We start from the raw sequence: 26,278 nt of genomic DNA on the forward strand, positions 1-26,278 counted from the left end.
CTGTAAGAGCTGTAATAGCTGTTGCCAGCAAAATGTCAGTGACAATTTAACTTTTCATTATGATACAGAGGAACCCTGAGGTTGTTAATGATAGGACAAGGTTTTAAATTGAGACGAGGAGGTTTAGGTTGGATATTAGGAGGAAGTTTTTCCCCCAGAGGGTGGTGAGGCAGTGGAACAGGTTGCCCAAGGAGGCTGTGGATGCCCCATCCCTGCAGGCATTCAAGGCCAGGCTGGATGTGGCTCTGGGCAGCCTGGGCTGCTGGTTGGGGACCTGCACACAGCAGGGGGTTGGGACTGGATGAGCATTGTGCTCCTTTGCAACCCAGGTCATTCTAGGATTCTATGAATGTGGTGGGACGAAAAATAAAATACTTCTCTAAGCATTACAGAAAGCTGATCTCAGATATCTGAAGTTATCCATGAAATAGCAGCCTGCCTTAGCAAACACATCCGTTTTGTCCCATGACAGGGGATCCATGTCAAGCCTGGAATCTTGCAACAGCGGATTTTCCCAGCTGAGTGGAGCCACGACATCTTCCAGCCAGTCCCAGAGCAGCTCCCATCTCTCCAGATAGCAGGGCTGATGCTGCAGCACAAGGAAACGTTGCTCAGGGCTTCCTGGCCGCCCCGGAGCTGCTCTGTGCACAAACCAAAGAACCTGCAGGGCTGAGCAGTGGGGCTGGCACTGTGTGACTGCAGGCAGCAGCCACTGCGCAATGAGGAGCTTCTGTTCCCAGCAGGGGACTCAGTGCTGAAACAGCAGGTGTAGTTTTCTATCAGATGCCTACTTCTCAGTAGAATATTTCTTAAATGGTGTTTTTGGATGAATGTCAGTTTGCATGAATTTGTGTATTACTCAACTCTCAAGGGCTCCTTCCAATCAGTCCTTTTCCCTCGCGTGGTAGAGGAGACTGATGTTGCCTTATCTGATTGGTCTGTAGGACTAGATTATTCACCTGTAGCAAAATTAATCTCGTTTTCTGGGTGCCCAGGGTACCAATTGCTTGTCAGAAGGTAAAGTGGGCATTTCAGGTGCAGGGACTTGAAGCAAACTGTAAATACTTCAATATGGGTATTTTAGAGATTAGATCCAGGTCAAACCTAAAACCTCTTCCTATCTGACAGGATGCTATTAGGAAATGTGTTGGATTTTTTTTTAACCCACCGAGACACAAAAATCAAAACTGTTCTCTAGAAGGTAGGGGCAGAGACCCTGCCACCATGAGCAGCATCTTTCTTAAAGATACCTTTCCTTTTTCCTCAGGTTTACAAGCAATAATAGGTGGATCTGACCCATCTCATCAGAGTAGATGGGAACCAAATCAAATAATAAAGGGCTAAGAAAAGCAATATTTTATTTCCTGAAGGCACAAAATTTTATGGCAGTATTATGGAAGTCTTCAAAACGTGAGCTAACTTGAAAGCTGTAGAAAGGGGGACAAAAAAAAAAAAGCATGTATGTATTTGGGCACTTACTGAAACGTATTTATTCAAATGATAGCTTATTTTAAGTTCATTTTTAACTTATTTATAATTTGAAAAATGAGTTTTTATTAAATCCAATTGCCTTTTATTATTATTATTATTTTAAACGGGATGAACTTTGTTTTAGAAAGGAATGACTGATGATGGAATGATCAGATGCATCTCCTGATCCCTGTGGCTGCTGGATGCTGTTGTGCAAAGGATTGATGTTGAGCACTGCGTGCCTGCAAGGTTCAGTTAAAGCCCAAAGCTTCTTGGGCTCTAGAGGAATGTTTCCCAGGGCTAAAAAGCGTTATGTGCAGGAGCTGTGACCAGGTGGTGCTGGGCTTGGGGCAGAGTTGAAGCAGTTTGTGGTGGAAGTGTAGCTTCTTCCAGCACAGCAACTCAGGTATCCATGGCCATGTTTCTCTGTTCAGACCACCTTTCTTCCTCTCACTGAGCTTTTCTTAAGGTTGAAGAACTCGTGCAGATGAGAAGGTGCACACAGAGTGATTCCTTCTAACTCTGTTTCTTTAACCAGTGATTTTGAAGCACAAAGATGAAAAGAGCCCCAATAATTGGAACAAAAGATGATGTGCTTATGTGAGTTGCTTGGTGGTTTTATTGTCCTTCTTTTAAGGAACAGAGCCAAGGAAATGACTTCCCCAGCTTACATCACTGTGTGAGCGTGGATCAGGTAACCCAGTTCTGCAGGTCCTGGGACAGTTCTGATGTCCAGGAGTTCCTCAGCTGCTCTGCACACTTCACCATTTCTCCCAAATGAATTCAGCTTCTGTGTCTGGGATTTCAGCATCTGACACAGAGGGAGAAGCACTGCCTTTGCTCTGGAGAATCGAGAGTCCTGGAATTAAAAGTGCACGTGTGCATCCTGAATGTGAAACCCTGCCATTAGTTCAGATGCTAGAAACACAAATCCAAACTGATTCCTAAAGCATGGTGAGCAAACCTTGCCCTTCTCTCTCTGTGATGTTTCAGGTTTCCAGCTTTTTATGGCTGGTTGGTCTCATCCCATAGTAGGAACATCCCTGTATTCCCTGCATGTGGCAGGGCAGTTGGAGATTCGTGATCCTTGAGCTCCCTTCCAACAGGGGCCATTCTGTGACTTCTAGATCCCCATTAGCTTGCTCTGGTTGCGAATCTTCTCTGTTATGCTGGATTCATTTAATTTTAACATGGGGCACGTGCTGTTCTCCTCCCACCTGTAAAAGCTTCGGCTGCTTGGCTCTTGCCAGGGGAGGTCCCTGATGAGCTGGGCAGAGGTGGAGGGCTGCTCCTGCGTTGCTCCTTCCTGAGCTGAGATTGCAGCTCAGTTGAGACGGAGTTCTGGATTCTGCTCCCAGTGGCTCCTTGCAGATCTTACAAGCCAGAACCTAGGGAGGGAGCTGGTGATGCAGTAGGGCCTCGCAGCTGTTTTTCAGTACAGTGGGCTTGGGCTGCGTTCACACAACCAGCTGGGTGTCTAATTAACTCCTCAATTAATGAGGGCTTTCTCCTGTTTCAAATATTCCACGTGCAAAACGTAACGCCTACCTCAAAGAGCTGTTGCCATGTTTAATGTGTTTGAAGGGAAACGGTACCGTGGGTGAGCTGGCACACGGCATTGTGCTGTTGTTTACGACTCAGGCCATACGTGCAACCTTTGTTCTTAGCAATCCCTGCAGGTCCACCTTGTCCTGCTGCTCCCTGCTTCTGCCTCAGTGGGACCGAGCACGGATACGGTGCACCACAGAGGGTGGATGTCACACCGTGCAGAGCAGCAATACGGTGACTGAGCCACTTGGGTGAAACGTTTTGGGTTAGAAAAGGGCTTTTTTTTTTTTTTTTTTTCTTTAATGGTTGTCGACAGAATAAGTTGGCCTTATGAAAGGCCTGAAGGAGACTTTAGTCCAGGGAGATGCAGAAGCAGCACTCTGGGCTTTGTACCACTTTCCACATGCCAAGGGTGAAGCTGAATGCTGGCACACAATGCACTCTTGGGCGCTCAGTGCAGGTCTGTGTTGCTCCTGGGCTCTGTGCACCCCTCTGTTGGGGGGAGGAGTAACCCTCGTTGCCCCATCAGTACATGAGACCACAGATGTTTGCTGCAGAATTTCAAGCACAGCCATGTTCACTTCATTGCAAGGTTGGCCAGGTTTTTTATTTTTCAGTAATCAGAGGCAGGGGTGCAAAATATCACAGCTTTAATATGAATTTACAACCCCTGATTTAACAAAATAGCTGAAATACTGTTGAGTTTTCCATTCTTTGGTCAGCTCTCTGTTCTATCAGCAGTTCTGGCAGCAGTGCCAGCACTTCTTTATTACCTGAAGTGCTCCCACTGGGAGCCAAATCGAGCAAAAAGCTGAGCTGTTCGATCCTGAGGCTTAACACTGACATGTGTCTGTCAGATTCCTGCATGCTATTGGCTTTAGCATTTCTCTAGCTTGTTTGCAATGGTGTTTCTTATGCATAATTATTTCTCTTCTGGAAGGCTAAATTGGTATTGTGTGACACGTGCTGGCTTTTAATGACATCGACGTCCACTTCCAAGCTATCAGCTACATACAAATTAAATGGGCATTATTTTTTTATTATGATTGATTTTTAGAAAGTAGTGTTACTTTCTGTCCCTCGCAGCTGTCTGGTTTTATATACTGGGGTCCTGATTTCTCTCAGCCAAAAAAAAAAAGGGGGGGGGGGAATAAAAGAACCAAGGAGCTATTCTTGAAGAGCAAAAGGCTGGGTGCTCCATACCATGTTACTTGACAACAAATCTGATGCTAAAAATGTACTTGGTTACAGTTATTTGTAAAATTAAAGAAAAAATACAGTATTTGTAAAAGCTGTACATTTCTGTATGTTGGGAATAAAAAAAGAAACCTCTGAAGTATGTCTGCTTGTTTGATGAAACTCAATTCTTCACATCTGTGGCAAATCCTGAATATTTCAGCACATGTGCTGCTCTGTTTGGGTATCCGCAGTAACTGACGTTGTTTTGCTTGTATCCAGTTGCTTTTACCATATAAATAACTGAAATGTCTTTATCTTTTCCTGTAGGACCAGCACTTGCTGTTTATTTCTACACCGTGCCGCAGTTTGGTAAGGGCAGCCCTGCAACTGAGACTGCTCTTTAACATGGGAAGGGCTCACTAGGTCTAAATGACCCACTGAGAGCAGAGCAGCTGGGGAAAATGGTTCCTCCTCCTGCAGCTGAGCATTAACCAGTCCACTTTCAGGCAGTTATTACTAATTGACTTTATTCAAGTTTCAAAATGCCACTGTAAGTAATAGAAAAATAGAATCTTCAGTTTACAAGTTGATTTGATGCCAACAGTGGCACAAAAGTTTACATTTCCTTTGCTTGAAGAGATTAAAAATAGAGTGCATAAAAAAAAGTTCAGGCTCAGTCTTTCAGGCTTAAAAAAAAAAAAAGTGCAGCATTAAAGTAGCACATTAAAGGCTAGTTTCTCCTCACAGGGAAGCAAACTCGGACACTTTTTTTTTTTTACACTGTGCAAGTACGTGTTCCAGTAAAACATCCAGTTTCCAGCTGAGATGTTCAGGATATTGGGCTGTCTGAAGTAGTGAGCACAGCCCCAGCTCCCTGGTGGCTGCCACCCCCATAATGGAATGCAGTTCCAGCAGCAGGAAGCAGAAGGGCTGCAGGGACCCTGTGCAGCTGAGGGAGGGCAGCCAGGTGCTGAGAAGGCTGAACAAGGCTGTGGTGTGGTGAGCCCAGCCCGGGGCTCAGTCAGGTCCTGCTGCCTCCTCCATCGATTCCCCAGCTGGGAGGGCTCAGTGCTGCAGTACCTCTGGCTGAGCTGCTCCTGGGAGGTAGGAGAGAAGGCAAGGCTGAGGTGCGTGCACCAGTCAGACTTCTCCTGTTGCTGTGCTGTAAGAATTGACCAAAAAGACAGTGCTCATGAAAACCTGTTAGACCAGTCCTGGGACTGAGGATGTTGACTGCAGTCACCGTAAAGTTTGGAGGGGGGCAGAGGGAAGAAGGCACAAGAAAGCCACAACCCTGTGTGTCAGCCTCTGAGCCTACTGCTGTGGCAAGGAGGAAGAATGTTGTGGTTTCATTGTGTTTAGCATCTTAAAATCTTACAAGGGAAGTGCAGATAACCATAGATCAGATAATCCTTAAGGCAGCTTCCTTATGCCTATATGCAAGAGGCAACATGCAGTTTATCTTACCTCTTCAACATACTTAGCGACTGTACCACTGTGTGTGACAAAGGACCTTTCTGAAGTACCCATGGCTCCAATTCTGCTGCAGCTGTGGAACTCCCTCCTATGTGTGTGGAAGCTGGCCCCATGGCTTGCATCCTCTCATGGCAGCTCTCATCTGCTCCAGTCAGAGCAGGTGGGGAGGTGAGGGAAGCCAGCCGTGTCCTCAGCAGGGCTGGGCAAGAAGCGAGGGAGTTCTTGGACTAAAATCTCTTGCTGCTGCTCTTGTGTTTGTCAGCAGTTTTACACTCTAGATCTAAAAATTCTCTGTAACAGTCAGTGCTGAATGGCAATACAAGGTGCAGAGTGAAATACCTCTTCTCTTTTCCCAGCTGGGATTCTAAAGGAGTGTCTGACTTTGGTCCTGAGCATCTTCTGCTTCACAGGCAGCAGACGTGAAGGTATGGCTGGCTTCTCCATTCATCTCCCTCAGGGGGTGATAGCGATAATCACCACCTCCCTGTTGCCTCTCTGACCTGGCCTTCAGAAAAAGGCCCACGTTTCCCATGGCACTAATTGCGAGAAGCAGAGCCAAGACAAAGGTCACGGAGATCCAGGTTCTTCTATCAGATAAAAGAAAAATCCACATAAGCAACGTCTCCTGACCTGCTCTCACATGTTTCAGTGTGCAAATGTTTTCTCAAGGCTTGTACTCCCTTCTGTGATGACAAGCTTGTGGTTCTGCTCTCAGGTAGGCAAGAAAAGGCTCTGTGAAAGCCTTTGAAAGGCTCCTGTGGCAGCTACAGCTAGTGGGTATTTTCTGCTTTACACTCAGCAAGTGACCAACTGTGCCTGCAGAGAGGCTGCAGCTTCACTAATAGTACAGAAGCTGTGCACTGGTGTTGGGACTGTCACTGTCCTTTTGTTTTATACACAGTACATCAGTGGAAGAGTAAAAGCAAGTGGTATTTAAGTGTAAGCTGCTGTGTGCTAGGCTCAGTGTATAAATAGTCACCAAAGGTGCTTCAGCTCAGCACTTGTTTTACAGTTGGGATTTAGCAGTTTGCTCTATCACTCTGTGCATGCATACTTGTCTGATTAGTGTTACACGCTTACTCTGACAGAGAGAATTTTTCATTGCTTTTTTCCTTATCTGGGCAAGCCAAACACCTCCAAGCTGGAAAACAAAAAAGAACAGAGGGAAGAAAGTGAGAGGTTAAAATTCCATGTAACAAAGGTAAGCTTAATGAAGGTAACAGAAACCCATGCCTTGTAACTAAGCAAACAGAACATGTGCCAAAGCTGCTCTTCCAAATGCTCAAAACAAAAACAAACAACACACAAAAAAAACCCACCCCACACCACTGTAGTGGGCAGTACCTTTGTTGAGCTGGTCCTGTATGGCCAGTTCGTAGGTGATGTTACAGCTGCCTGTCTGTGGGTTGCAGGGACACGAGTGCTCACATGCACAGAGCTGCTGGCAGTTGGGCCCATACCTGCCCATGGGACATGCTAGGGAATGGATTACAAAGAAGTCAGCCACTGTCAAACCTCCACGTGCTCTGCATTCATCCAGTCTATCACCCTGCAGTTCCTTCTGATCCCCACCCCATCCTCCATGCCTGTTCTGTCAGCTGCACCAGCAGAGTGTCAGGAGATAGGGATGTGCTCAAGGCATTAGGAGAAGCTCAACCATTGCATGTGGCTCAGGTGTTCAGGTTGCTTCTGGCCCCATGGCAGTCTCTGACATTGCTGCTTTCAATGTGTCTTCCTCCCTGCCACCTCTGAGCTACCATCCTACTCTTTGGCTTGTAAGCAAAAGCTGGAGGGGGTGAGGTGGTGTAATGGCCAATCCCTAAAGGGAAGGAGGTACTTGTGTTTGAAGACAAGTATCCAGACCTCTTTAGCTGTGCTGAATGATCAGATTCCCAGTCCCAAAGCTTCCAGCAGCTTGACAAAGCTGTTTGCCTCCCCCCGCATTCTCCAGCAGCCTGAAAGCACCAAACTCTAAGTTAACTGCCTTTATTTTGTTTACTTCAAAGAGGTTTTTGTAAAATTGGGATTGGGCTGAGTGTTCCTATGCTGGGAACAAAGCATCACTGAAGTAACCATGCACAGCAGAAGTTCACACCCACACCATAATTAACTTGTCCTGTCAGCAGAGCAGGCTGTTCAGTCAGGTTTGCAGGAGCCTTGAGTACTTCAGGGAAGCTGCAGTTACACAACTGAATGAGTTGCCAGCTCTTTTACTGCTGTATGTGCACAGCTGCAGTTCCAAGGCAGGAAGCCAGAAGGGCCCTCAGGAGTCTTTGCAGCTGCTGATTTGGCTCACCTGAAGGCTGAGCTCCAGGCAGAGCCTTGCACAGCACCTCCAAGGGAAAGGCATTCAGATATTCATGTTCTACACTCAGAAGCTTTGGAAAAGCAACACAGCTTTTCTGGGCAGAGACTCAACAAGGATCCATAGCCTTCTAATGATAAAGAGAACTCCTTCTTCCTCTCTGCTCCCTCTGTTTCATTTTAGCCAACTCAAGTTGGAAGGGAGGCCCTTAAACTGGAAACCAGCAGCTTACACTTCAGCTGTGAACCTGACCTCACACTTGATTTGCCAATGTGAGGTGGCTCAAACAAGACAAGAAAGGCTCTCCCCAGTCCTTACCATGCTCACAGCTTGTGCCATAGTACCCGGCCGGGCAGGAGCAGGTTCCATGCACAGGGTCACACGAGCCACCATTCTGGCACTGGCATTTCTGGCTGCAAGCATTCCCGTAGAAACCGCTCAGACAAGCTGCAGGTGAGCAGAAATCTCATCAAGCCTCATCACAGTCATAAGCAGCCTCACCCCATGCTTATAGCCCAGAGCATTCCCTGCCCTGGGATGTTGACATCTGCTCAGAAAAGCAGGTGAGTCTGGGTCTCAACCAAGGAGCAGCAGGTCTCACCCCGGGAGCAGATGAAAGGAAAAGGGTGGTTTGCAAAGGGCTTAAATTAAAATGTTTCATACCAACCCTATTGTAAATTTTCAGGCTGCAGTTAAACTCACACTGACAAAAGAGAGTGCACTGCAGCCTCCCTCCCCCCACTGCTCCCTCTTGGAAAAGGCTCTTAGAGGAACTTCCTCACCACTGCAGGCAGCCAGCCCACAATGAAGGGGTTCAGACCATCCCCTTGTTGTCTATGAAACATCAGAGTGGAGTAGAAATCAGCATTACCTTCACTGCAGTTGCTGCCAACCCAGCCAGCCTCACACAGGCACCCAGCTGTGTAAAAACAAATGGGCATTAACAACAACAACAACACAGGTTTAGAAACAGCAGGAACTCAAAATTAGGAGCCTTGAGATCAGGCTGCTTCTGCCAGGGAAGCATCAGAAGTGGAGTCCTGAACTCACTGAGTTTAGGCACAAACACCCACCCACGACAGCTGCCAAACAGGGTAGCTCCCAGCACACCTCCCACTGCTCGGATTTAGAGATACTGACTCAGGGTCAGCTATTGGTACCCGCCGAGCTGCGTGCAGCAGGGACTCACAGGCGGTGCAGGTGCCGTGCAGGCTGCAGTTGGAAGGGCCACAGTCCAACGTGTCACAGGCTGGGCCTCTCCAGAAGTCCCCAGCACAGTGGCACTGCCCCTGCACGCACTCCCCGTGGCCGCTGCAGTCTGCAGGCTCGCAGGCAGGCTCGTGGACACACACAATGGTTGAGATGCTCCGAGGGCATCGCCACATGTTGTCAAAGGAGCTGGGGATAGAAGACGGGTCCCGTGAGGTGTGCGAGCACTTTGCTGCTTCCAGCCCTACGTGAAACAGGTTGGTACAACCACAGATACTCATCCTGATTCTCATTGGCAAAGGAGGATTTCAATAACATAAAATTAGATTTGAGTCAGTGTTTTAACTAAGTATTAACTCCTATTGGACAGGAGTCATCTCAAATACTGGATTAAAAGTAACATGCAAGCAAAGTGCCTCTTTAAGCAGTCTTAGCTTTCCCAACTTAGGTGTTCAACATGCCTTTATTTGAATGGTAAATGCTTGGATGAAGTGACATCGCTGCAGTAACAGCAACACTTGGCTTTCAATGGCCAGACTGTAAACAGGACTTCCTCTCATTTCTTGTTTACAATCAGAAACAGCCAAAAACCTAAATCCAATGCACGTTATTCTTTAGGTACCCTGCATGAGGCAGGACAGGGTCTCCAAGTCAATGCTTCTCTTCCATAACAACAATCTGTTTACAGATCTCTGCTGATTGGGGTGAACATGTAACTCTGAACCTCACAGTGGAAGAGCTGCTTTCATACCCCATTCTCACATGTCCCTGATGAAAAAGTAGGTAGCCACTAAATTACTTGAGACTCACTCTCTCTGAAAACCTTGACACTTGCCTTTGCACTGCGAACTCTCAGCAATACCAAAAGAAACACCTGCAGACCAGCAGGGTGGCACTGAGCTCTGCACACTAACAGAGCTGTGCAGTGACCATGCAGCAGCACCTACCAGTGCTCTGAAGGGTAGCTTGCGAGGGTCCCGTTCAGGACCAGCGTTGCCGACCCTCCACCATCCAGGTTGATTGCATTGATGATTCCCTGCTGTTTCAGAAACTCGGCCATTTCCCAAAGGTTGATCCTGCAAAAGCAAATGGTTCTTCACTGATCATTCATGCTATTGAATGATGCTGCTGTGCTAGAAACTTGGTTGCTCTCCACAGCAGAAGGGGAGCAGCTCTCCCATCCCAGACATGCTGACCCTCTACCTGAAGGCTGCCATAGCATCCTGTGGCTCTGCCTCTCTATTACCACAAATTGTCAAGCAGTGCCTTTAGTTGAGCTCTTGAGCTCTGCACATCTCTGCCTTATAACTCATTACTGGAAGTTGCAGAGTTCCTCCAGCTTTGGTGACAGAATTTAAGGACTGGACTTGCACCTTCCCTGGGGGGTTACCACAACCTTGGCCTTACCCTCTAGATTCGGTCTGTCCATCCACGTGAACCAAGACCAGCTGCCCCTGACTGTCATGTCCAACTGCAGTCCTGGCTGATATCACACTGATGAACTTCTCAAAGGTTCCTGTGCAGGAGAGCAAATAATTCACACAGCAGCTGGGTGACAGAACTGGCTGTTCAGACACAACTGCCTGCAAAACAGCTCCCAGCAAGGAGCTCACTAAACTGAGACACAATGAGAACAGAGCCCAGGTTCCTCTTCTTCACCCAAGACTCCTAGGAATCGCATTTGCAGAAGCACTCCTGTCAAGTTTCTATCTGGCACCGGACAAAGGAAGGGGGTTCAGAAGCCCTCAGTTTTAAAATCCTACAGGAGGTATCACCTGCTTTGTTTCTCCAGACAAGCATTAACAGCAACCATGTTGTACAACCACTTGTACAGTTCTTAGCAAATTCTCTTCAGCACTGGGCAGATGAGCACAGCCTCACCATGCAGACAGTCAATTTCCAGTAGTGCACTTGCTGCAGACTTAAGGTAAAGCAGCACAGAAGAAATGTGGACCTCTTAAGTGAGTAGCAACTAGACAACAATCTCCAAAGCTTCCCTCACCTTCCAAAAGCCTTGTGAAGCTTTACAATATTTACCTGTGGTTTGAGTTTCATCACACTCTGCAATTTGACTCTGATTGATGTACACTTCTCCATCTCTCAGGAGCCAAACCACCCCGCTCACGAGCTGCACAAAGGGGTTTACTTGATCCAAGACATCCTCCTCAGACAGGTAACTAGGAAAAAGAGAGCAGGAGGGGTTATCCATAGTCACAGCAGCGTCACGTAAAAGCCTCTTCTGCTGCCAGCAGGCTCCAGAGGGGCAAGAGGCAGGTGAACGAATGCCAGTTACATCCAGAACTAGAGGCCAAGCAGTGCAAAGCATCCCTTCAGCACCCAGAGTGGACCCTCTTCTCAGTTCTAATATACAAAGCCACTGTTAGCGACTGTCCCCTGCACCAAACAACTCCTGCCAATAATGTGGCCTGTGGACCTGAGCCAGGATAAGGGCAGAAAGCATCTGGCAGATCATGAGGACAGAACCATTGCCAAATACTCAGAGATCTGGGGAAGTATCTTTAACACCTCAGCATCTGTCAGCTTCCACTCTGCACAGCAGTGGCACCAAACAGCCTTTGAGGGGGTTTTCAGCAACAGCAACCAGTCTGCCTGCAGCTGCTCTGAGGGATGCTACCTGCTCCCTCCATCAGGGATAGCTGCCTCTCCTCTTTCAGACAGCAAAAGCTTCCCCTGGCAGGCAGCAGGAAGGACTGTTCAGCTACCATTTCCATAATTAGGCACTGTGTGTCATGGTGGGATGCTTCCTAAGGGATATTCTCTCAAAAATGAGGGTGCTGATCTGGTTCATCAAAACTTGCTGCTGCTAGTTGGTGTCTGCAACACACAGAAGACAGCAGCAAAGGTTGGACCTGAACAGTTGTACTCTTGCTGCAAGATCTGCCAGTGTTTTTTGGTTTAATGCCAATTGCTTTACGTGCTCCAAACACGTCTTGTGGGAGCTGGATGCTTACCTGTTCGTTTTTTAGTGTGTAATTGTTGCTGAAGAAAGCATCCTTGTTTGAAGAAAAGCATAACTGAAAATGCCTGAATGGAAAACATGCAGAAAGAAATACCTTTTAACGATAGGAAGTGAACCCAGAATGACCACAGCTGAAAACTGATCAAATTGCACACCACTTTGCAGCAAATCTTGCCGGGTCTGAGGGCATGAGGCCAGCAGAGCAGTAAATGCAGCCAACAGAAGCAGCAGCTTGCAAATCAGTTTCCAGACTGCTTCTCAGTCTTCTGGGAACCACCAGAGGACCCCCCTAGGAACTCTTCTGGGACCTTTAGTGTACCTGCTGCTGCTGGGGAAGGATAGCTGCCAGGCGTTGTACTTCTAGCAAGTGCTTAACTCCTTCTGTCAGCTCTTTGTGATCAAAGGGAGCTCTGAGCTTTTGCCTCCTAATTAGGGAGTGTCACACACCCTTTCAGCTGGTGCCAGAAGAGATCTATATAGCTGCGGGGCAGAGACCACAGCTCTCAGGAGCCAGCAGATGCTGCAACTTGTGCAGAGAGCAGCTGGAAACTACGCAGTGAGACAAGGTGACATCACAGGGCGTAGCATCCAGTATAGCAGATACCCAGGTGCAGTATGAACTGCAGAAGAATGCAATTCTCCAGTCTAAGGCTACAGGCTCTCACTCAAGCTGTGGCCAAAGGAAATGGTGTCCTGCTATATCCTGATTGAAAAGCTCTGCTGGCAGAACAAGTCGCTACACGAGGACATCAGTGCACTGCACAGCTACTGGGATGATGAAAATGCAATGGACAGATAATAACCTGCAGAAAGAGAAGCCTCAACCATACAGCACCCATAAGCAGCACCCAGAATCTGCTCACTGGTATGGCAAACCCTGTGATGATGAAAGCTGGAAGGCTCTCAGCTCAGGCAATAGGGTGGAGCTCTTCCTGCACCCCCAGATGTGTGCCTACAGAGCAAGATTAGTGCTGTATGGAAACTGCTGAATCATGACCTGAACCCCTGATTGATCACCTGAGGTGAGCAGTGAGTCAGCCCTGGGAGCAGGGGTGAAGGCAATTCACCTGTGCTGCAGGAAGGGGTGGAGCCTGGCTCCACCTCTCCTAGACCCATTTAAGAGCTGACTACCAGTGGGGAAGGATCTCTTCTGGAGATCCCCCCCTTTTGGATTTTTCTAGTGAGCTCAGGGCAGGGGTAAGCCCTTTATCTATTCTTTTTGGTGTAATAATCTGCTTAGCCAAACTCTCTTGTATATTTCTTAACTATAACACTTGTGTATTTGTTGATTATACAAGTGCCCTACAGCAGGCAAGGAGCTGGGATTCCTGTGAAACCAAGTGCCAGCCAAGCATGACCCACAGCAGCACCAGAGATAAGTGAGTGATAGTGGAAGGCTGCCAACCTTTCTAGAGAGGTCTGTGTGGGGCTCAGACTTCGGATGCTGTAGGGAGATTGCCGAGGCTTCTCCAGCCCTCAGATCACTGCTGCCTACTGCCCTGCTGTGTGGGCACCAACAATGCTGCTGGGGATGCTGTGAGTGTATCAAGAGCATGGCTCAGAGGCTGCACTGGGATAGCGGTCAAGTGATCAAAAATACGTATAAGGAGAGATCACAGAAATCCTGGAGTGTGTTTGCTTGTGTGAGACGACCTAGCATCCGAACTTGCCTAACTCTATGGGAACTGGTCACTACAACTTACTGAAAGCAGGTTGTAGTGTGGTGGGAGTTTGGGCTCCTCTGCTGTGTAACCAGTGATAGGATGAGAGGTAATGGCCTCAAGTTGCACATGAGAAGGTTCAGGTTGGTTATAAGAAAAATTTCTCTGAAAAAGGTGTCAGATGCTGGAACAGGTTGCCTAGGGAGGTGGTTGAGTCACTGTCCCTGCAGGTTTTTTTTGCTGTTGTACTGAGGGACAGTGTTTAGTGGGGAAATATGGTGGTAGGTGGACTGTTGGACTGGATGATCTTGGAGGTCTTTACCAATCCTGGTGACTCTATGATACTGTTACTCAGTCTGGAGAAGAGGAGGCTCAGGGGAGACCTTATCACTCTACAAATCTCGAAAGGAGGCTGTGGTGAGGTGGGGGTCGACCTCTGCTCCCAGGTAATAGCAAGAGGATGAGAGAGAATGGTCACAAGTTGCATCAGGGGAGGTTCAGGTAGGTTAGTAAGAAAAACTTCTCAGAAGGTGAGGCATTAGCACAGGCTGCCCAAGGAGGTGGTGGAATCACCATCTCTGAAGGTGTCCTGTGGAGGTGAAGAAGTGTGGAGATGTCACACAGTGGGATGTGGTCAGTGGGCACTGTGGGATGGCTTGGGGTTGGACTTCACAATCTCAGAGGTCTTTTCAAACCTTAAAAATTCCATAAATGAACACATCATCTGTGTGTGAGATGGGCTTACTGCACAGCGGGTAACGAATCCACCTTCAGGCAAGTAGGCGGCTACACCTGAGCAGTGCTGTCTGCCTGCATGACCCCCGGCAGCCTGTAGGAGATTCCTGCAAACCCAACCCCCCGTCCTTACCCAAACACCATGCTGCCATCCCTGCGGATGCCGAACTGGGCGTTCTGCAGGCCGCGGGCGTTTTGCACCAGCCTGCCGTCGCTCACCACGTTCCCGAGGCACTTCCCGCTGCTCATGTCGAAGTAACCGCCGTTCTGAGCCACGAGGCACCGGCCCAGCCGCGCCGTCTCCTCCACGGTGACCCTGCGCTGCTCCCCGCAGCCCCCGGCACCGCCGGGCTCCAGCACCGACAACGTCTTCAGCGGGTTCCTCACGAAGGTGAAGTGGCCGTAAACGGCCCGGCGCTGCTTCTCGGCCGAGGAGATGTAGGAAACGAAGGTCCGGGTGGTGGCCGCGGGCAGCCCCGTGCTGTTGTCGCCGGGCCAGGCCTCGTGCGTCACGTTACCGTGCCGGACGGGCTGGCAGGCCCTGACGTGGCGGTGGCTGTGCCGCGGCCCGTGCTGCCCGGGCGGGTAGGGCTGCAGCAGCCGCAGGCCGGAGGCGGCCCTGTAAGACAGCAGTGCGGGGTCACGGAGCGCTCTCCTCGCCGGAACGAGGCCTCCGCTTCCCCCTTCTACCGGCGAGACCCCGACCGACGGAGAACGGGCCCCGCGGGAGCCACTCACCCGGCGCCGCCCGCCGCCTGCAGCCAGCCCAGCGCCGCCACAGCCAGAGCCCAGCGCCGCCAGTCCGCGGCTCCGGCCGACATGGAGGCCGCCATCTTGGCGGGAGCACGCCGCTACTGCGCCCCCTGGCGGCGGGAGGCCGCGCAGCCCTCCGTGCGGGAGCAGCCCGCCGTCTTGGCGGGAGCACGTCGCTATTGCACCCCCTGGCGGCGGGAGGCCGCGCAGCCCTCCGTTAGGAGCGCGGGACTCTGCCGGCTGGGAGCTGCAGCGCGGCGTCCGTCGGTGGCCGCGTTAAAGAGCGGCGGGATGCGGAGCTGCTGAGTTTTAACCATGGGGAGCGGCGGAGTCCAACGCTGCGAGATAATCAGTAGGTAAGCACGGGAAAACTCGTGGTGTGAGACAGGAGGTTTAGTCGGTAAAGCAGAACTTGCGCGCGCACACACACATGGAAAGCAAATGAAGGTGATTCCGCTGTCTCCCATCGGCTGGGAGATGTTCATCCCACGTAACGCGGGCAGACGTGGGCAGCGTTCACCTGGACCGCTGCGATGCACTGCTGTCAGCAGCAGTGGTAGTAGAGGAACCTTCCGAGCGATCCTGCTGCCACAGCTGCGGGATGTGAAGAGCACCCGGCTGTGAAGAAAGTCATGGCACAAAGTGATGCGGCTTGCCTGGGTGAGGGTCTGCACTCCTTTAAAAACCATATGCCTTGGGCAGGCTGATGCAAGGATTCGTCCAGAAGATCAAATGGTACAACTGAATGGTGAGGTGGGAGGCAGAGATCTGTCTCTGAATTGTCATTTAATAGTAAGATTCCTCCCTGTTTAAAAAAAAGTATTTCCCCAAGAGACTGGGAGCTGCTAGAGAGGGTCCAGAGGAGCCACAGAGATGATCAGGGGGCTGCAGCACCTCCCTACAAAGACAGGCTGAGGGAGCTGGGTTTGTTCAGCCTGGAGAAAAGAAGGCTGTGGGGTGACCTCATTGCTGCCTTCAGTACCTAAAGGGAGCCTACAGACAGGAGGGGAATCAACTCTGTGAAAGGGTAGATAACTGCAGGACAAGGGGAAATGATTTGAAGTTGAGGGAGGGAAGATTGAGGTTGGATGTCAGGGTGAAGTTCTTTATAGAGAGTGGTGAGGTGCTGGAACAGCTGCCCAGAGAGGCTGTGGATCCCCGTCCATCCCTGGAGGTGTTCAAGGCCAGGTTGGATGGGGCCCTGGGCAGCCTGGGCTGGTATTAAATGTGGAGGTTGGTGGCCCTGCATGTGGCAGGGGGTTGGAGATTCGTGATCCTTGAGGTCCCTTCCAACCTGGGCCATTCTGTGATTTTTTTTTTCTGCCTTGGATGCAATTTTTCTGATGTTGATCAGACTTCTAACACGTTGCCATGCTTGCCAGTGCAGTCACACGCAAGCACCCACTCCAGGAAACATTCTGCAGCAACAGAAAGAGCAGGGTCCTCACCTACAGCTAATACCATTTAGTGATATAGTAGTGCCAACACAGTAATTAAACATGGGCGTAATTTAGCGTGAAGACTCTTTTAATTTAACTTTGCCTAACAGCAGAGCAAGAGGAGAGCTGCTTCAGCAGCTGAGCCGTCAGTCTGTGGCTGCTGGGATGTCACCCATGCCTGAGTTCAGCCCCCTCCATGCACCCAAGGACTGGAGTCCCCTGGGGATAATCACTTATTTTTGGATGTACCATGCAGGATGCCCCAGCAGAAGACTGAGGAATATTATTGAAGTAAGAACACTTTTTTTTTTTCTCTCCCCCAAACCAGATTCTAGGGATGCTTGCATTTATATCCGTGGTTGGCTGAGCCACGGCTGGTGCCTCTCGCCACAGGAGGCAGATGTTTTGCTCATACTTACTCAGACAGGCTATTTCTGGGAAGCAGACTGAAACAGAGGCACCTGAGATTGCAGGGGAAATGGAGCCACTTCTTATGTTGCAATTAGCTAAAAGCAAAGAAGGCACCCATGTCCCACGGTGATATCTTCTTACATCATGGACTCCAAGAGGAGCTCCAATTTCTCTGCCTGCCTGAAGGTGTGCCTGAAAATTATTATTTTTATATATATATATATATATATATGCTCCAAATGGAAAAATAGAAGCCAATTAGCAATCAAAAAGAATTTTGTCACAAATTGCTCAATTTGATTGCGCTCTGCAATCCCAGACTTTCCACTGCAAAGCAGCTCATTTGGGAGATTTTTGCCAGCACAGTTCTTACCCTTGCTCTTCTAATTAATAAGATGGCGGCCCTGCAGCTTGATTCTGTTTTACTGCTCCAGTCAAACTGTTTAAAGATGTGCTAATGATTCATTCTTCTTTCAATTAGGAGCAGCAGTCAGACTCTGCTACACTCCTGCAAAGTTTGCTGTGAAGGGGGCAATGCAAGCACAGTAACAGTTGCAGATCTCTATCGAAAATCAATGGCTGTTAGTTGGCAAAGTACATCTGGGGCTCTGAACGCGTATTTAATTCTTGTCATCGTCCATTTGCAGGAGGCGAAAGACACAAGGGAAAGCTGTTTCCTTCTTTCTGTGGAGATTGTGTAGGGTATGTCCAGGTGGAGGATGGCCACGAGGGGTGACCCCCAGGGTCCCTCTTGGGACTGGTGCTCTTCAGCTCCTTTATCAATGACACAGACAGAGGGACTGAGTGAACCCTCAGCAGTTTGCTGATGGCACAACAGAGAGGAGGGACGGCATGAAGAGGGACCTGGACAGAACCTGCCATGGCAAGGGGGTTGGAACAAGGTGATCTTTAAGGTCCCCTCAAACCTAAACCATTCTATGATATTCTTAAGCATTTGATTTTTGACTTGGTCTCTGTATCTAAAAATCCAGGTTGCAGGTGCGTTCCAATCTTAATTACCTCGTGGAAGATCATGCCAGTGTTTGGGCATGTGCAGGTTTTGAAGACATGGCCTCCTCAAAAACCTCTGAAGGTGTTTGAAAGGTGAGCTTTAGGCATCTTTATCCCTTAGAAGTTGTAGAGGAGGGCATTTCATGTTACACGAACAATTCTGATCAGTCTTCTCCGTAAGTGGCAACTCTGCCTGTCCTTATTTGTGGAAATCTTTGCATAGAGTGATGAGGGTAGCTGACTTTGTGTCTAACCTGCAAATAATAACTGCTGTTTTGTTAATAGGAGCAGGGCCTACAGTACACATGGAGGTTATCACTGTAAGGACATTACTGTTCCTGGTTTGAATGTAACACATGAACTGGAATCTGTTATGTTAATCTGAAAGGACAAGAGCCACACTCACTAACAGGACACTCTCTAACAGGATACCCTACATCTATGCACTGATAATCACAGACATACACAGATAAGAGAAATATGTGGATCTAAAACAACACTTGTGCAACAAATGCATACAATTAAAAGGCATAAATAAGTAGGGAGGTGGATGTAAGAAGAATGAGCTGGCCTCTGCTCACGGTTTCCCTGTACTTGAATTTAGAGCAGCTATTCACCATGCAATGGCATTCCTCAGCAGATAATAACTGTGGCTGACTTGAGTGGGAGGACTTAGCCACAGCTTCTGTTGATCAACAGCCCTGAGGATAGGTTCATCCCTGAGAGGTGTCCCGACCCAGGTTTGACCAGGTGCTTGTACAGAGCAGCTCCATGGATGGTGCAATCTTCTGGTACTTACCACCAGCGGCACAAATGCCAGCACTTGCTGGACTCACAAATTCCGTGCTGCCGCCTTGGCCACGATCCAGTGCAGATGCACTGGGCTGTCAGGAGATGAGTGACTCCACCGCTGTTCTTGGGCAGTGGGATGAGAAGCAGGAGTCAGATCCAATAAGGGATTGCCCTAACGCTCCAAGCCGCTGCCCCTTGCTGCCCACGGGCAACAGGGTCTGGGCAAGGAAAGGGGTGTGCTGGTCGTACTGGGTGTGCATCTCTTGTTCACAGAGAAGAATTGCAGCATGCAGCGAGAGGCCTGAGAGAAGGGTGCGAAAGTGGGAGGTGGGAGTGGGAGGTGGGTGCTGCCGTTGACACAGGCACTGTCCAAGGCAGCAGAACTCCAGAGCTTCCTCGTGAATCCAAAGCAGAGTATTGCCAAGGGGGGAGGAAGGAAGAAGTTTCAGGTTCAGCCTTCTGGATGGACGTCTTTCTGTGCCCACACAAGTGCTTTGTGCTCTTGATGCTGAAGGCATCCACCCAGAGCTGGGGAGTGGGTGCACAGCCCCTGAACTCTGACCAGCAGGGAAATCGGGAGAACAGAATGCAGGCACTGCTGATTTTTACCAGTTTGCTTTAAGACTCATTGCACTGTTTCAGGAAAAGTGTCCCTCAGAATAAGAAAGAAAAGGAACCGGGTTGAAAAGAAAAAGGGTTGGTCTTAATTGTGTTTTAATTGTGTGTTGTTGTTGTTGTTTTAAAATATGCAATCAGACGATGGTGTTGCAATGTCATTGGTCTCAGAGTATCATTAGGAGCTCATCTGTACCCACAGTGTCCTCATCAGTTTCTCCTTCCTGTTCTTCTTCTGTGATTTCCATCAGTAACTCCTCGAGGTCTTCATCCTCAGAGAAGAGTTCTTTCCCTGCCTCTGTGCAGCTCAGCTGCTGCACCTGATCTGTTTGCAAGGTATGGGATGTTGAGTTGATCTCTGACTGTGCCCCAGAGTCTTCCTGGCTTCCTGAAAGCAGTTCCCAACTGGGGAGAACAAGGAAGAGAATAGTCTGTACCTGGCGTTTCTAACTGGAGATACACTTTCAGCAAACCAGCTCTGAGATCTGTGGTTAACCCCTCCCGCACCTCACACTCACACAGGGATGGCGATTCAGTTAACCTGCGGCTGCCTTTAGAGTGCAAGATACCAGCAGGCACATTGCTCGAAGTGGGAACTGATCTGGACAGACAGAGCAGTTTGAGCCTAGCCAACAGGGGCCAGGTTTTGTAGCAGAAACACATCGCCAGCCTCATTATTTGACTGTAAATATGTGAAGAAGTCATCCTCTGCATAAACCTGTTCACTGACTGAGTTACTTCTCCCCATGACACGCTGTGCAGAGACTTTGAGTAAGCAATTGAAATGATTGCAAATGACCTCTTCCTTTGTTGGATTATGCCATGACGCATCTCAAACACTCGACTTGTCCCCTGATGCGAAAGAACTTATGTGTAATGGCTGAAGGGCACTGGTGAAGAACAAGTAGTGGTCATCACCTGCTTGGAAGCTGTGGGACTTCAACGCTGTCAACGCTGACCAGGGTGTACTCGGGCGGGACTGAAGCAAGGATCGCCTAGGAAGAAACAAGACAGTGTGTACGAAGCAGGGCTCAAAGGTTTTCTGAGTAGCTGCTGTTCTCAGAGAAGTTGTGGATGCCCCATTCCTGGAGGTATTCAGGGCCTGGCTGGCTGGGTTTCCAGGCAGTTGAATCTTGTGGCCGCCACCCCTGGCCACAGTAGGACATGTGGAACACCGGATGGTCTTTGAGGGCTGCTCCTCCCTTCCCTGGGCGCTGCTGAGCCTGATCCCAAGTACGGAAACACAGTGCTCCTGAAGAGAGCGTTCCCTTGAAGGTTACGAGTGACCTTGGGCGTTTTTAGCAGCACAGCATTCATGGACAAAATCTGTGTACATCTAATCACGAGAGAAAATTTCCACAAGTCCCCTGTGAGACATCCGCTGCCTTCGGAGGAAACAGAAGAGCTGTAGAACGTTTGAAATTTCTACCATTACTACAAGAGCAATGTAAACCTTCCTTATGCCCTACTGCTGTTGCTGTTGTTCTTACCATTGGCAGTTTTCTGGCTGGGGGCTCATCGGTGTCCTCAGCAGCAGATGGTTGCATCTGTGCTGCTTTCCGCTTCAGTCTCCGCATTGTGGGGAAGGTGGTCTTCCAGTCAATAGGCCTCCCGCGCACCTTGCGTCCATCTGGAGTAAAAGGAAGAGATTGCTGTGCCTCCAGAGAAATCCACGTTCTCGTATCATTCCCACACAGTGCTCTCTGTCTACCCACAGCACATCGAAAGGAACGAAGAAACCCAGGAGCTGCACTCAGTAATAGTCCAGGGCAAGGAAAACTGACCCAGAACAATGCTAAGTGACAGCATTACTGTGCTGAGGCACTGTAACAAGCTCCTTGTGCTCACCCTTGACTCTCTTCTTGCGAGGCAATTCCCTTGCTTTGCCCGTCTCCTCAGATCGCTTGCGTTTTGTTGCAGCCGGGCCATGGGAGGAAGCTGGGATGTCAACTGCAGAGAACAGTCCAGGAGAGAACAATCAGAAAATCTGAGGAGAAAGACAGCGCATCCAACCCAGATGCCTGTTCAGTATCTGTACCTGTCTCTGGTGCCTCCTCAACCTCTGTCTGGTTCTCCAGGCTTTCTGCAAGGCCGCTGTTCAGAGGAAGGCCGCTCGGGTCAGCTTCTGGCAGAAAGAAGACAAGAAATAATTGAAGAGCATCTGTTTGGAGGAAGGTTTCAGCACAGTCAGCCACAAGCTTCCAATTTTCAAGCATGGTTTCTTACATTTGCCTTTCTGCTGATAAGCTGTTGTGCCATTTCTGCAGTCAGCACAGACCTGCAATGCATTTACCTCTCTCCAGAAAAAAACCCATCCCCATTCTGAAAGCCAAAACGCAAACCAATATTTCACTTATCAGGACTCTTCCCTGCCCTCCCCAATGAATGGTTACCTGACATCCTGCACCCGCTCAGAAGTAATATTCATAATTAAGTCTTTCATGCTTCATGCCACCAGGAACTCACCGTTGCTTGGTGGTACGGTCGGTGCGTTCCCACCGCATTCCTTCAGGTGAAGAAAAGGGCAGTGGGCTTTCTGACAGCCTCCCAGCTGATTCTCCCAATAGCAGGGAATCTCACTGCGCTTCTTCTGAAGAGAGAAAGGAAGGAAGGGTCACGGAAACAGGCAGAGGAGGTTTGCAAAGAGATGCCGTGCTCCAGGTTGTGCCTGAGATAGGTCTGTCGCAGTGCTGAAGCATCATTTATCCCGAAAGGAAACACCTGGGAGCATGTTCTCAACATCTGCATGAGCTGTAACCGCTCGGCATATTTTGCTTCCTTATCCTTCAGGTAGAGCAGACACGTGCTCTCAGTTCGGGGGCTGAAACCAACGCACCTGCAAAATGCTACCATTATTTGGGAGATACAGTGCCTTCAGATGTCGTGGTTTAGTGCGTCAGAAATGACTGGACCAAGCCTTAGCTCTTTACCATCATTTCTTGCCCCACCCTTCTCTACTCCAAGCAGCAAAACAAACTGCTCTGAAGAAATCCAGGACACAGCAGGCGTGATAGAGCAGAACCAAGCCCCGCTGGCAGGAGGGCAGTGCCCGCTCTTTCCTGCCACCCTGCTCCAGCAGATTAAGGTGCCTGTGCAATGCGGTCTTTTTGTACCTGGGGAGGAAATGCCTTTGGCACCTAATGCGATCGTCTCTGGCTAAGGTATACCTAAGGCATTGAATTCTCTTCCCCCTACCTCCTCCCAGTCTCCTCTAGAAACAGAAACCGGTACGATGTTCACAGCAAATGTATCTAGCCTGCAGCAGTGCATTCAGCCCTCCTACAGCAATGAACAGTGGTTTTGTGGACTATCTAGGAGAGCACATCTTTAGGCAAACACTCACATCAATTTTCATGTGTCTGAACTTGCAGTCATTCCGGAAACAGCAACCCTGCACCCACAGTCGGCAGACTCGTTCACTCCCCAGAGCCGCTTCACAGTGGCGGAAGGGACAGCTGTCTCCCTGCAAGCAAAAGGAAGCCACACAGGAAAATAAGAGTACAGCCTGAAACGTGTCCGTGCTGTTAGCCCAGGTTGTTAGCAGCAAGCGCACAATCCCACTGCTGATGAAGGTAACGCATCACCAGCAGGTCCCCACTGCTCCACCGCTTTCTCTGAAAAGTGTGGGAAGGGAAGAAAATCCAGGCAAAAGACAGCCAACCGTACCTTCAGACAGACGGAGTAGAAATAGTAGTAGCAGTCGTCTCCTTGCTGAGCCATGGGGAACTTCTCAGAGCAAGTCTGAGTTGTCTCCAAAGGAATTCCCCGCTCTTGGAAAGAGCCGGCTGCAGTCTTGAACTGCTTGGATCCCCAAAACGTCCTCTCGGACAGGAACCCTACAGGAGGCATCAACAAGGGCAGAATCATGAGGATTAAGCATTTTCCCAGCTTTCTTCTTTTATGCCGTATAGACTCTCGAGGCGGGCAACGTCTCCGAAGCAGCTGGCTGCAAGAACTGTGCCAAGTCTAGATCCAACTTGTGTCTAACTGCCACGGCTTCTCCCAGCAAGTACTGTCCTCCATCTCATCACCAGTTATATACCCTGCAGCACACATGTTGCGTTCCTGACATGAAAAAGACTCCCTTCATCTTCTCTTGCTGCAGCTGCAATGGATGCACTGGTGCGACTCACATGTTTGACAAACGTACAGTTCTGGCTTACCAGGCACAGCTGCAGTCCTTCTCCCTTCCAGCTAACACACCAGACAATGGCTGAGCAGCACCGTCAGCGAGAGCGGGCAGCACCCGTCAGCCACCACCACTATCACTGCCAGCCGGGACGAGAGCTCACGCAGCGTGTCCACACTCCTGCGCAGCGCTCACGGCTGTGGCACTCACTGGTGCAGCCACGGCCCCAAGCACCGTGCTTGTGGTGTCACAGTGCTTGTGGTGTCACAGTGCTTGTGGTGTCACTGTGTTTGTGGTGTCACAGTGCTTGTGTTGTCACCGTGTTTGTGATGTCACAGTGCTTGTGATGTCACCAGACAGTCCATGTCCCCAGCTGAGCACCCGGCTCTCCACCATGACTTCAGTGAGGTTTTGTTAAAAATATGCTGGATACGGCACAGCCAGGGCTCCATGGGTCATTAAAGCACAAATTGCACTGCATGGAGTCTGTGCTCTTCTTCCTTTGTCATGTCTGAGAGGAAGGCTGGCGCCCGGCAGCCATTTTGCAGGGCTGTAGTGGCAATGCTCAGTCACAGCTTGAAGCAGTGATTGAGCACCTGGTGGGAAGGCAGGGCCAACCCAGGGCAGCTCGGGCGCACGCAAACCCTTCCCAGACATCAGTGAAGGGTTGGCAGTGGTGGCAAGGGTGCTGTCTGTAGATCCCTGCCTTCCTGAGGCCTTCCAAGGCTCAGCAGCTTTTTTCCTTTCTTTCTGTGACCCCAACTGCTGCACTTGGGCAAATCCTCACTTGCTGCAGCCTAGGACTTTGCCACTCTGTTATTACTGCTGTGCTTTCCATTGCACTGTAGCATTACACAGGGGAGCGACGACAATTCGTCATCCTCACCGAAACGTGTGACAGAATCTCTCAGAGAATCAGTTTCCCCTGGAAGCAGCCATTGGGAAGGGCCTCGTTTGAGCTGGGAGCTCCTCCCCAGCCCAGCTTTTCTGCTGAGACTCCTTCCAGCAACCCCGCAGCACCAAGCCCAGCTCACCTCTTTGTCCAGGTCAGTCTGGGCTGTGCCCAGGTCACACACACGCCGCAGCGGTGCTTCTGAGAGCTCTCCAAGGATGATCCTTCCAAGGACCGCTCAGAGCTCAGTCTCTGTGTGCAGCACGCTCACCAGAGCACCAGCTCTGCTCACCAGCTGAGGGCCAAACCCACCCACCCCAGCAATGATTGTGACCTCAGCACGGTTCCGCATCACTTCTGCGCTTTCATTATAAGCAAAGGAAGCGGACGCCTCCTAGATCCAAATTCTAAGAGACCGACACAAGGGGCACCCAGTGGGGTTATCTGAAGTAAGACAACAGAGAAATTAAGGTGACTCTTGGGCAGCCATCTCGGGTTGCCCTCTCGCTCGGCTCCACATGATTGGACCCGGGAGACGTTGCCTCCGGGCTGCCTCCAGCTTGGAGGCTGGATGAATTTGAGCTTCCAATCAATCAGCAAGCTCTGGGAGGAGCCAGCCCTCTGGTTTTTACGCGGACAGACACGTCCTACTTGGGAAGCCAGCCCGGCGAAGGCAGAACAGCTCTGGTCGTGGGCTGCAGCACTGCACTGCCAGGCGCCGCTCAAACACCCGGGCTGCATTTCCTCCTGGGCTCCCGCGCATGCTCTGACTCTCCTGCAGGTTTCTGCCGGTTTTGTGGCTTCCTGCTGGGGAGCTCCTCACGTTCTTCTGCAACTGTCCCCCGACATCATTACTGCCGCCTCTGGTAGCACACCAGGAGATGCCTCAGAGTTCATTAGCCTGGACTTCCTGCCTCCCATCAGCAGCTGCTCCTGCACCGACCTTCATTCACAGTGTGATAGCGGCCACTTCCAGCACGAGCTGCCCTGCAGGGCAGAGCAAGGAAACGTGGGATTAGCACAAACACGGAAGCCCGAGGCTGTGTCACCACCACCTATTGCAGTCTTGGGAAGTCAGCTGCAACCCTCCAGCCTTTGTCTGAATTAAAACGGGCACCTTAAATTTTAAGTGGGACCTCTGAGCTGAATAATTGCCACAATCAGAAATAGACACTGAAATCGCTTGCTGAGCTGTAGGTGGTTACCTCCAAATTCTGTTCTTTTGGGAAAACATGGGCTTGGAATTGAAGGATATTAGAAAAACGGAATCCACTTCACTGTAGGTGCTAAGGGTTGGAAGTCGGACTCTGAGAAGAGAAGGTTTTCAACTCCTTGTAAGGCACAAAGTGATGGGATGATTTCCCATGCCTGCAGAAAGCCTGATCTGCTCTGCACCAGGTGGCTGAGTGAAACAAAAGCTGTGCTGCCCATTCAGAAGCACGTGGGGCACGGGCATGGAGCGGTTACACACCAGCACGTGGGATGTGAACGTTCCTTGGGCACTTTTTCCCCATCAGAAGGGAAATCCCTTTTCTGTCATGCCGTATCCCTACCCGTCCTCAAGGGTTGTGGGAAGGCTGCAGAGGCTCTGCACAGGAGAGTGTAATTTCTCCTCGGTTGGTGCAGGATATGGTGTGACCTCTGGGAGCAAAGCAGCATAACGAATGTTGCTG

At 49.9% G+C, this 26,278-nt stretch overlaps 3 protein-coding genes across 13 annotated transcripts in view; 1 reads left to right on the plus strand and 2 right to left on the minus strand.

Annotated features, from left to right (window-relative positions):
• Nucleotides 1–4,346, plus strand: part of SEC14L5 (SEC14 like lipid binding 5) — a 38,543-nt gene extending 34,197 nt beyond the window's left edge. For all 5 annotated transcript variants that reach the window (XM_085237896.1, XM_085237893.1, XM_085237894.1 and 2 more), the window contains one exon: nt 473–4,346. In XM_085237896.1, the coding sequence (XP_085094022.1) occupies nt 473–578 (106 nt within the window). In that variant the 3' untranslated portion in view covers nt 579–4,346. The remainder of the gene's footprint in view (nt 1–472) is intronic.
• A 361-nt stretch (nt 4,347–4,707) lies between these two features.
• NAGPA (N-acetylglucosamine-1-phosphodiester alpha-N-acetylglucosaminidase) lies at nt 4,708–15,447 on the minus strand. 6 transcript variants are annotated; one of them, XR_014886862.1, is made up of 12 exons: nt 15,302–15,447; nt 14,697–15,182; nt 11,225–11,364; nt 10,595–10,703; nt 10,135–10,263; nt 9,168–9,376; nt 8,850–8,897; nt 8,297–8,425; nt 7,018–7,149; nt 6,754–6,814; nt 5,665–6,260; nt 4,708–5,294 (listed from the first exon to the last, which is right to left on the minus strand). XR_014886862.1 is itself a non-coding variant. In XM_085237901.1 (12 exons), the coding sequence occupies exons 1-11, from the start codon at nt 15,394–15,396 to the stop codon at nt 6,038–6,040; spliced, it is 1,761 nt and encodes a 586-aa protein (XP_085094027.1). In that variant the 5' UTR covers nt 15,397–15,447; the 3' UTR covers nt 4,708–5,294; nt 6,013–6,037. The 6 variants fall into 6 exon arrangements, 4 of the variants coding, with proteins under 4 accessions (XP_085094027.1, XP_085094026.1, XP_085094025.1 ...); XR_014886861.1 differs by having other exon boundaries at nt 4,708–5,359; XM_085237901.1 differs by having other exon boundaries at nt 6,013–6,260.
• A 1,459-nt stretch (nt 15,448–16,906) lies between these two features.
• LOC104915616 (uncharacterized) lies at nt 16,907–25,672 on the minus strand. Of its 2 annotated transcripts, XM_085237904.1 has the most exons (9): nt 24,748–25,672; nt 23,251–23,420; nt 22,928–23,047; nt 22,051–22,174; nt 21,623–21,709; nt 21,433–21,534; nt 21,075–21,214; nt 20,503–20,579; nt 16,907–19,989 (listed from the first exon to the last, which is right to left on the minus strand). In XM_085237904.1, the coding sequence occupies exons 2-9, from the start codon at nt 23,302–23,304 to the stop codon at nt 19,752–19,754; spliced, it is 942 nt and encodes a 313-aa protein (XP_085094030.1). In that variant the 5' UTR covers nt 23,305–23,420; nt 24,748–25,672; the 3' UTR covers nt 16,907–19,751. The 2 variants fall into 2 exon arrangements, with proteins under 2 accessions (XP_085094030.1, XP_085094029.1); XM_085237903.1 differs by lacking the exon at nt 24,748–25,672 and having other exon boundaries at nt 23,251–24,720.
• Nucleotides 25,673–26,278: the final 606 nt, after the last annotated feature.

This window comes from Meleagris gallopavo, chromosome 16 (genome assembly GCF_905368555.1).
Source record: "Meleagris gallopavo chromosome 16, MGAL_WU_HG_1.1, whole genome shotgun sequence".
Lineage (NCBI taxonomy): Eukaryota > Metazoa > Chordata > Aves > Galliformes > Phasianidae > Meleagris > Meleagris gallopavo.

What these genes read in the sequence shown, in the direction of transcription:
- NAGPA (XM_085237901.1), bottom strand. Translation starts at nt 15,396, where the DNA reads ATGGCGGCCTCCATGTCGGCCGGAGCCGCGGACTGGCGGCGCTGGGCT. An exon ending in GGACAGACCGAATCTAGAGG is followed by an intron (nt 10,264 to 10,594) that starts GTAAGGCCAAGG and finishes TTGCTTTTGCAG; the next exon opens with GATCAACCTTTGGGAAATGG. An exon ending in GAAAAATTCTCTCTGTCAGA is followed by an intron (nt 6,261 to 6,753) that starts GTAAGCGTGTAA and finishes TTTATCTGATAG; the next exon opens with AAGAACCTGGATCTCCGTGA.
- LOC104915616 (XM_085237903.1), bottom strand. Translation starts at nt 23,451, where the DNA reads ATGATTCTGCCCTTGTTGATGCCTCCTGTAGGGTTCCTGTCCGAGAGG. An exon ending in GACCGTACCACCAAGCAACG is followed by an intron (nt 21,710 to 22,050) that starts GTGAGTTCCTGG and finishes TCTTTCTGCCAG; the next exon opens with AAGCTGACCCGAGCGGCCTT. An exon ending in TGAGGAGGCACCAGAGACAG is followed by an intron (nt 21,535 to 21,622) that starts GTACAGATACTG and finishes TGTTCTCTGCAG; the next exon opens with TTGACATCCCAGCTTCCTCC.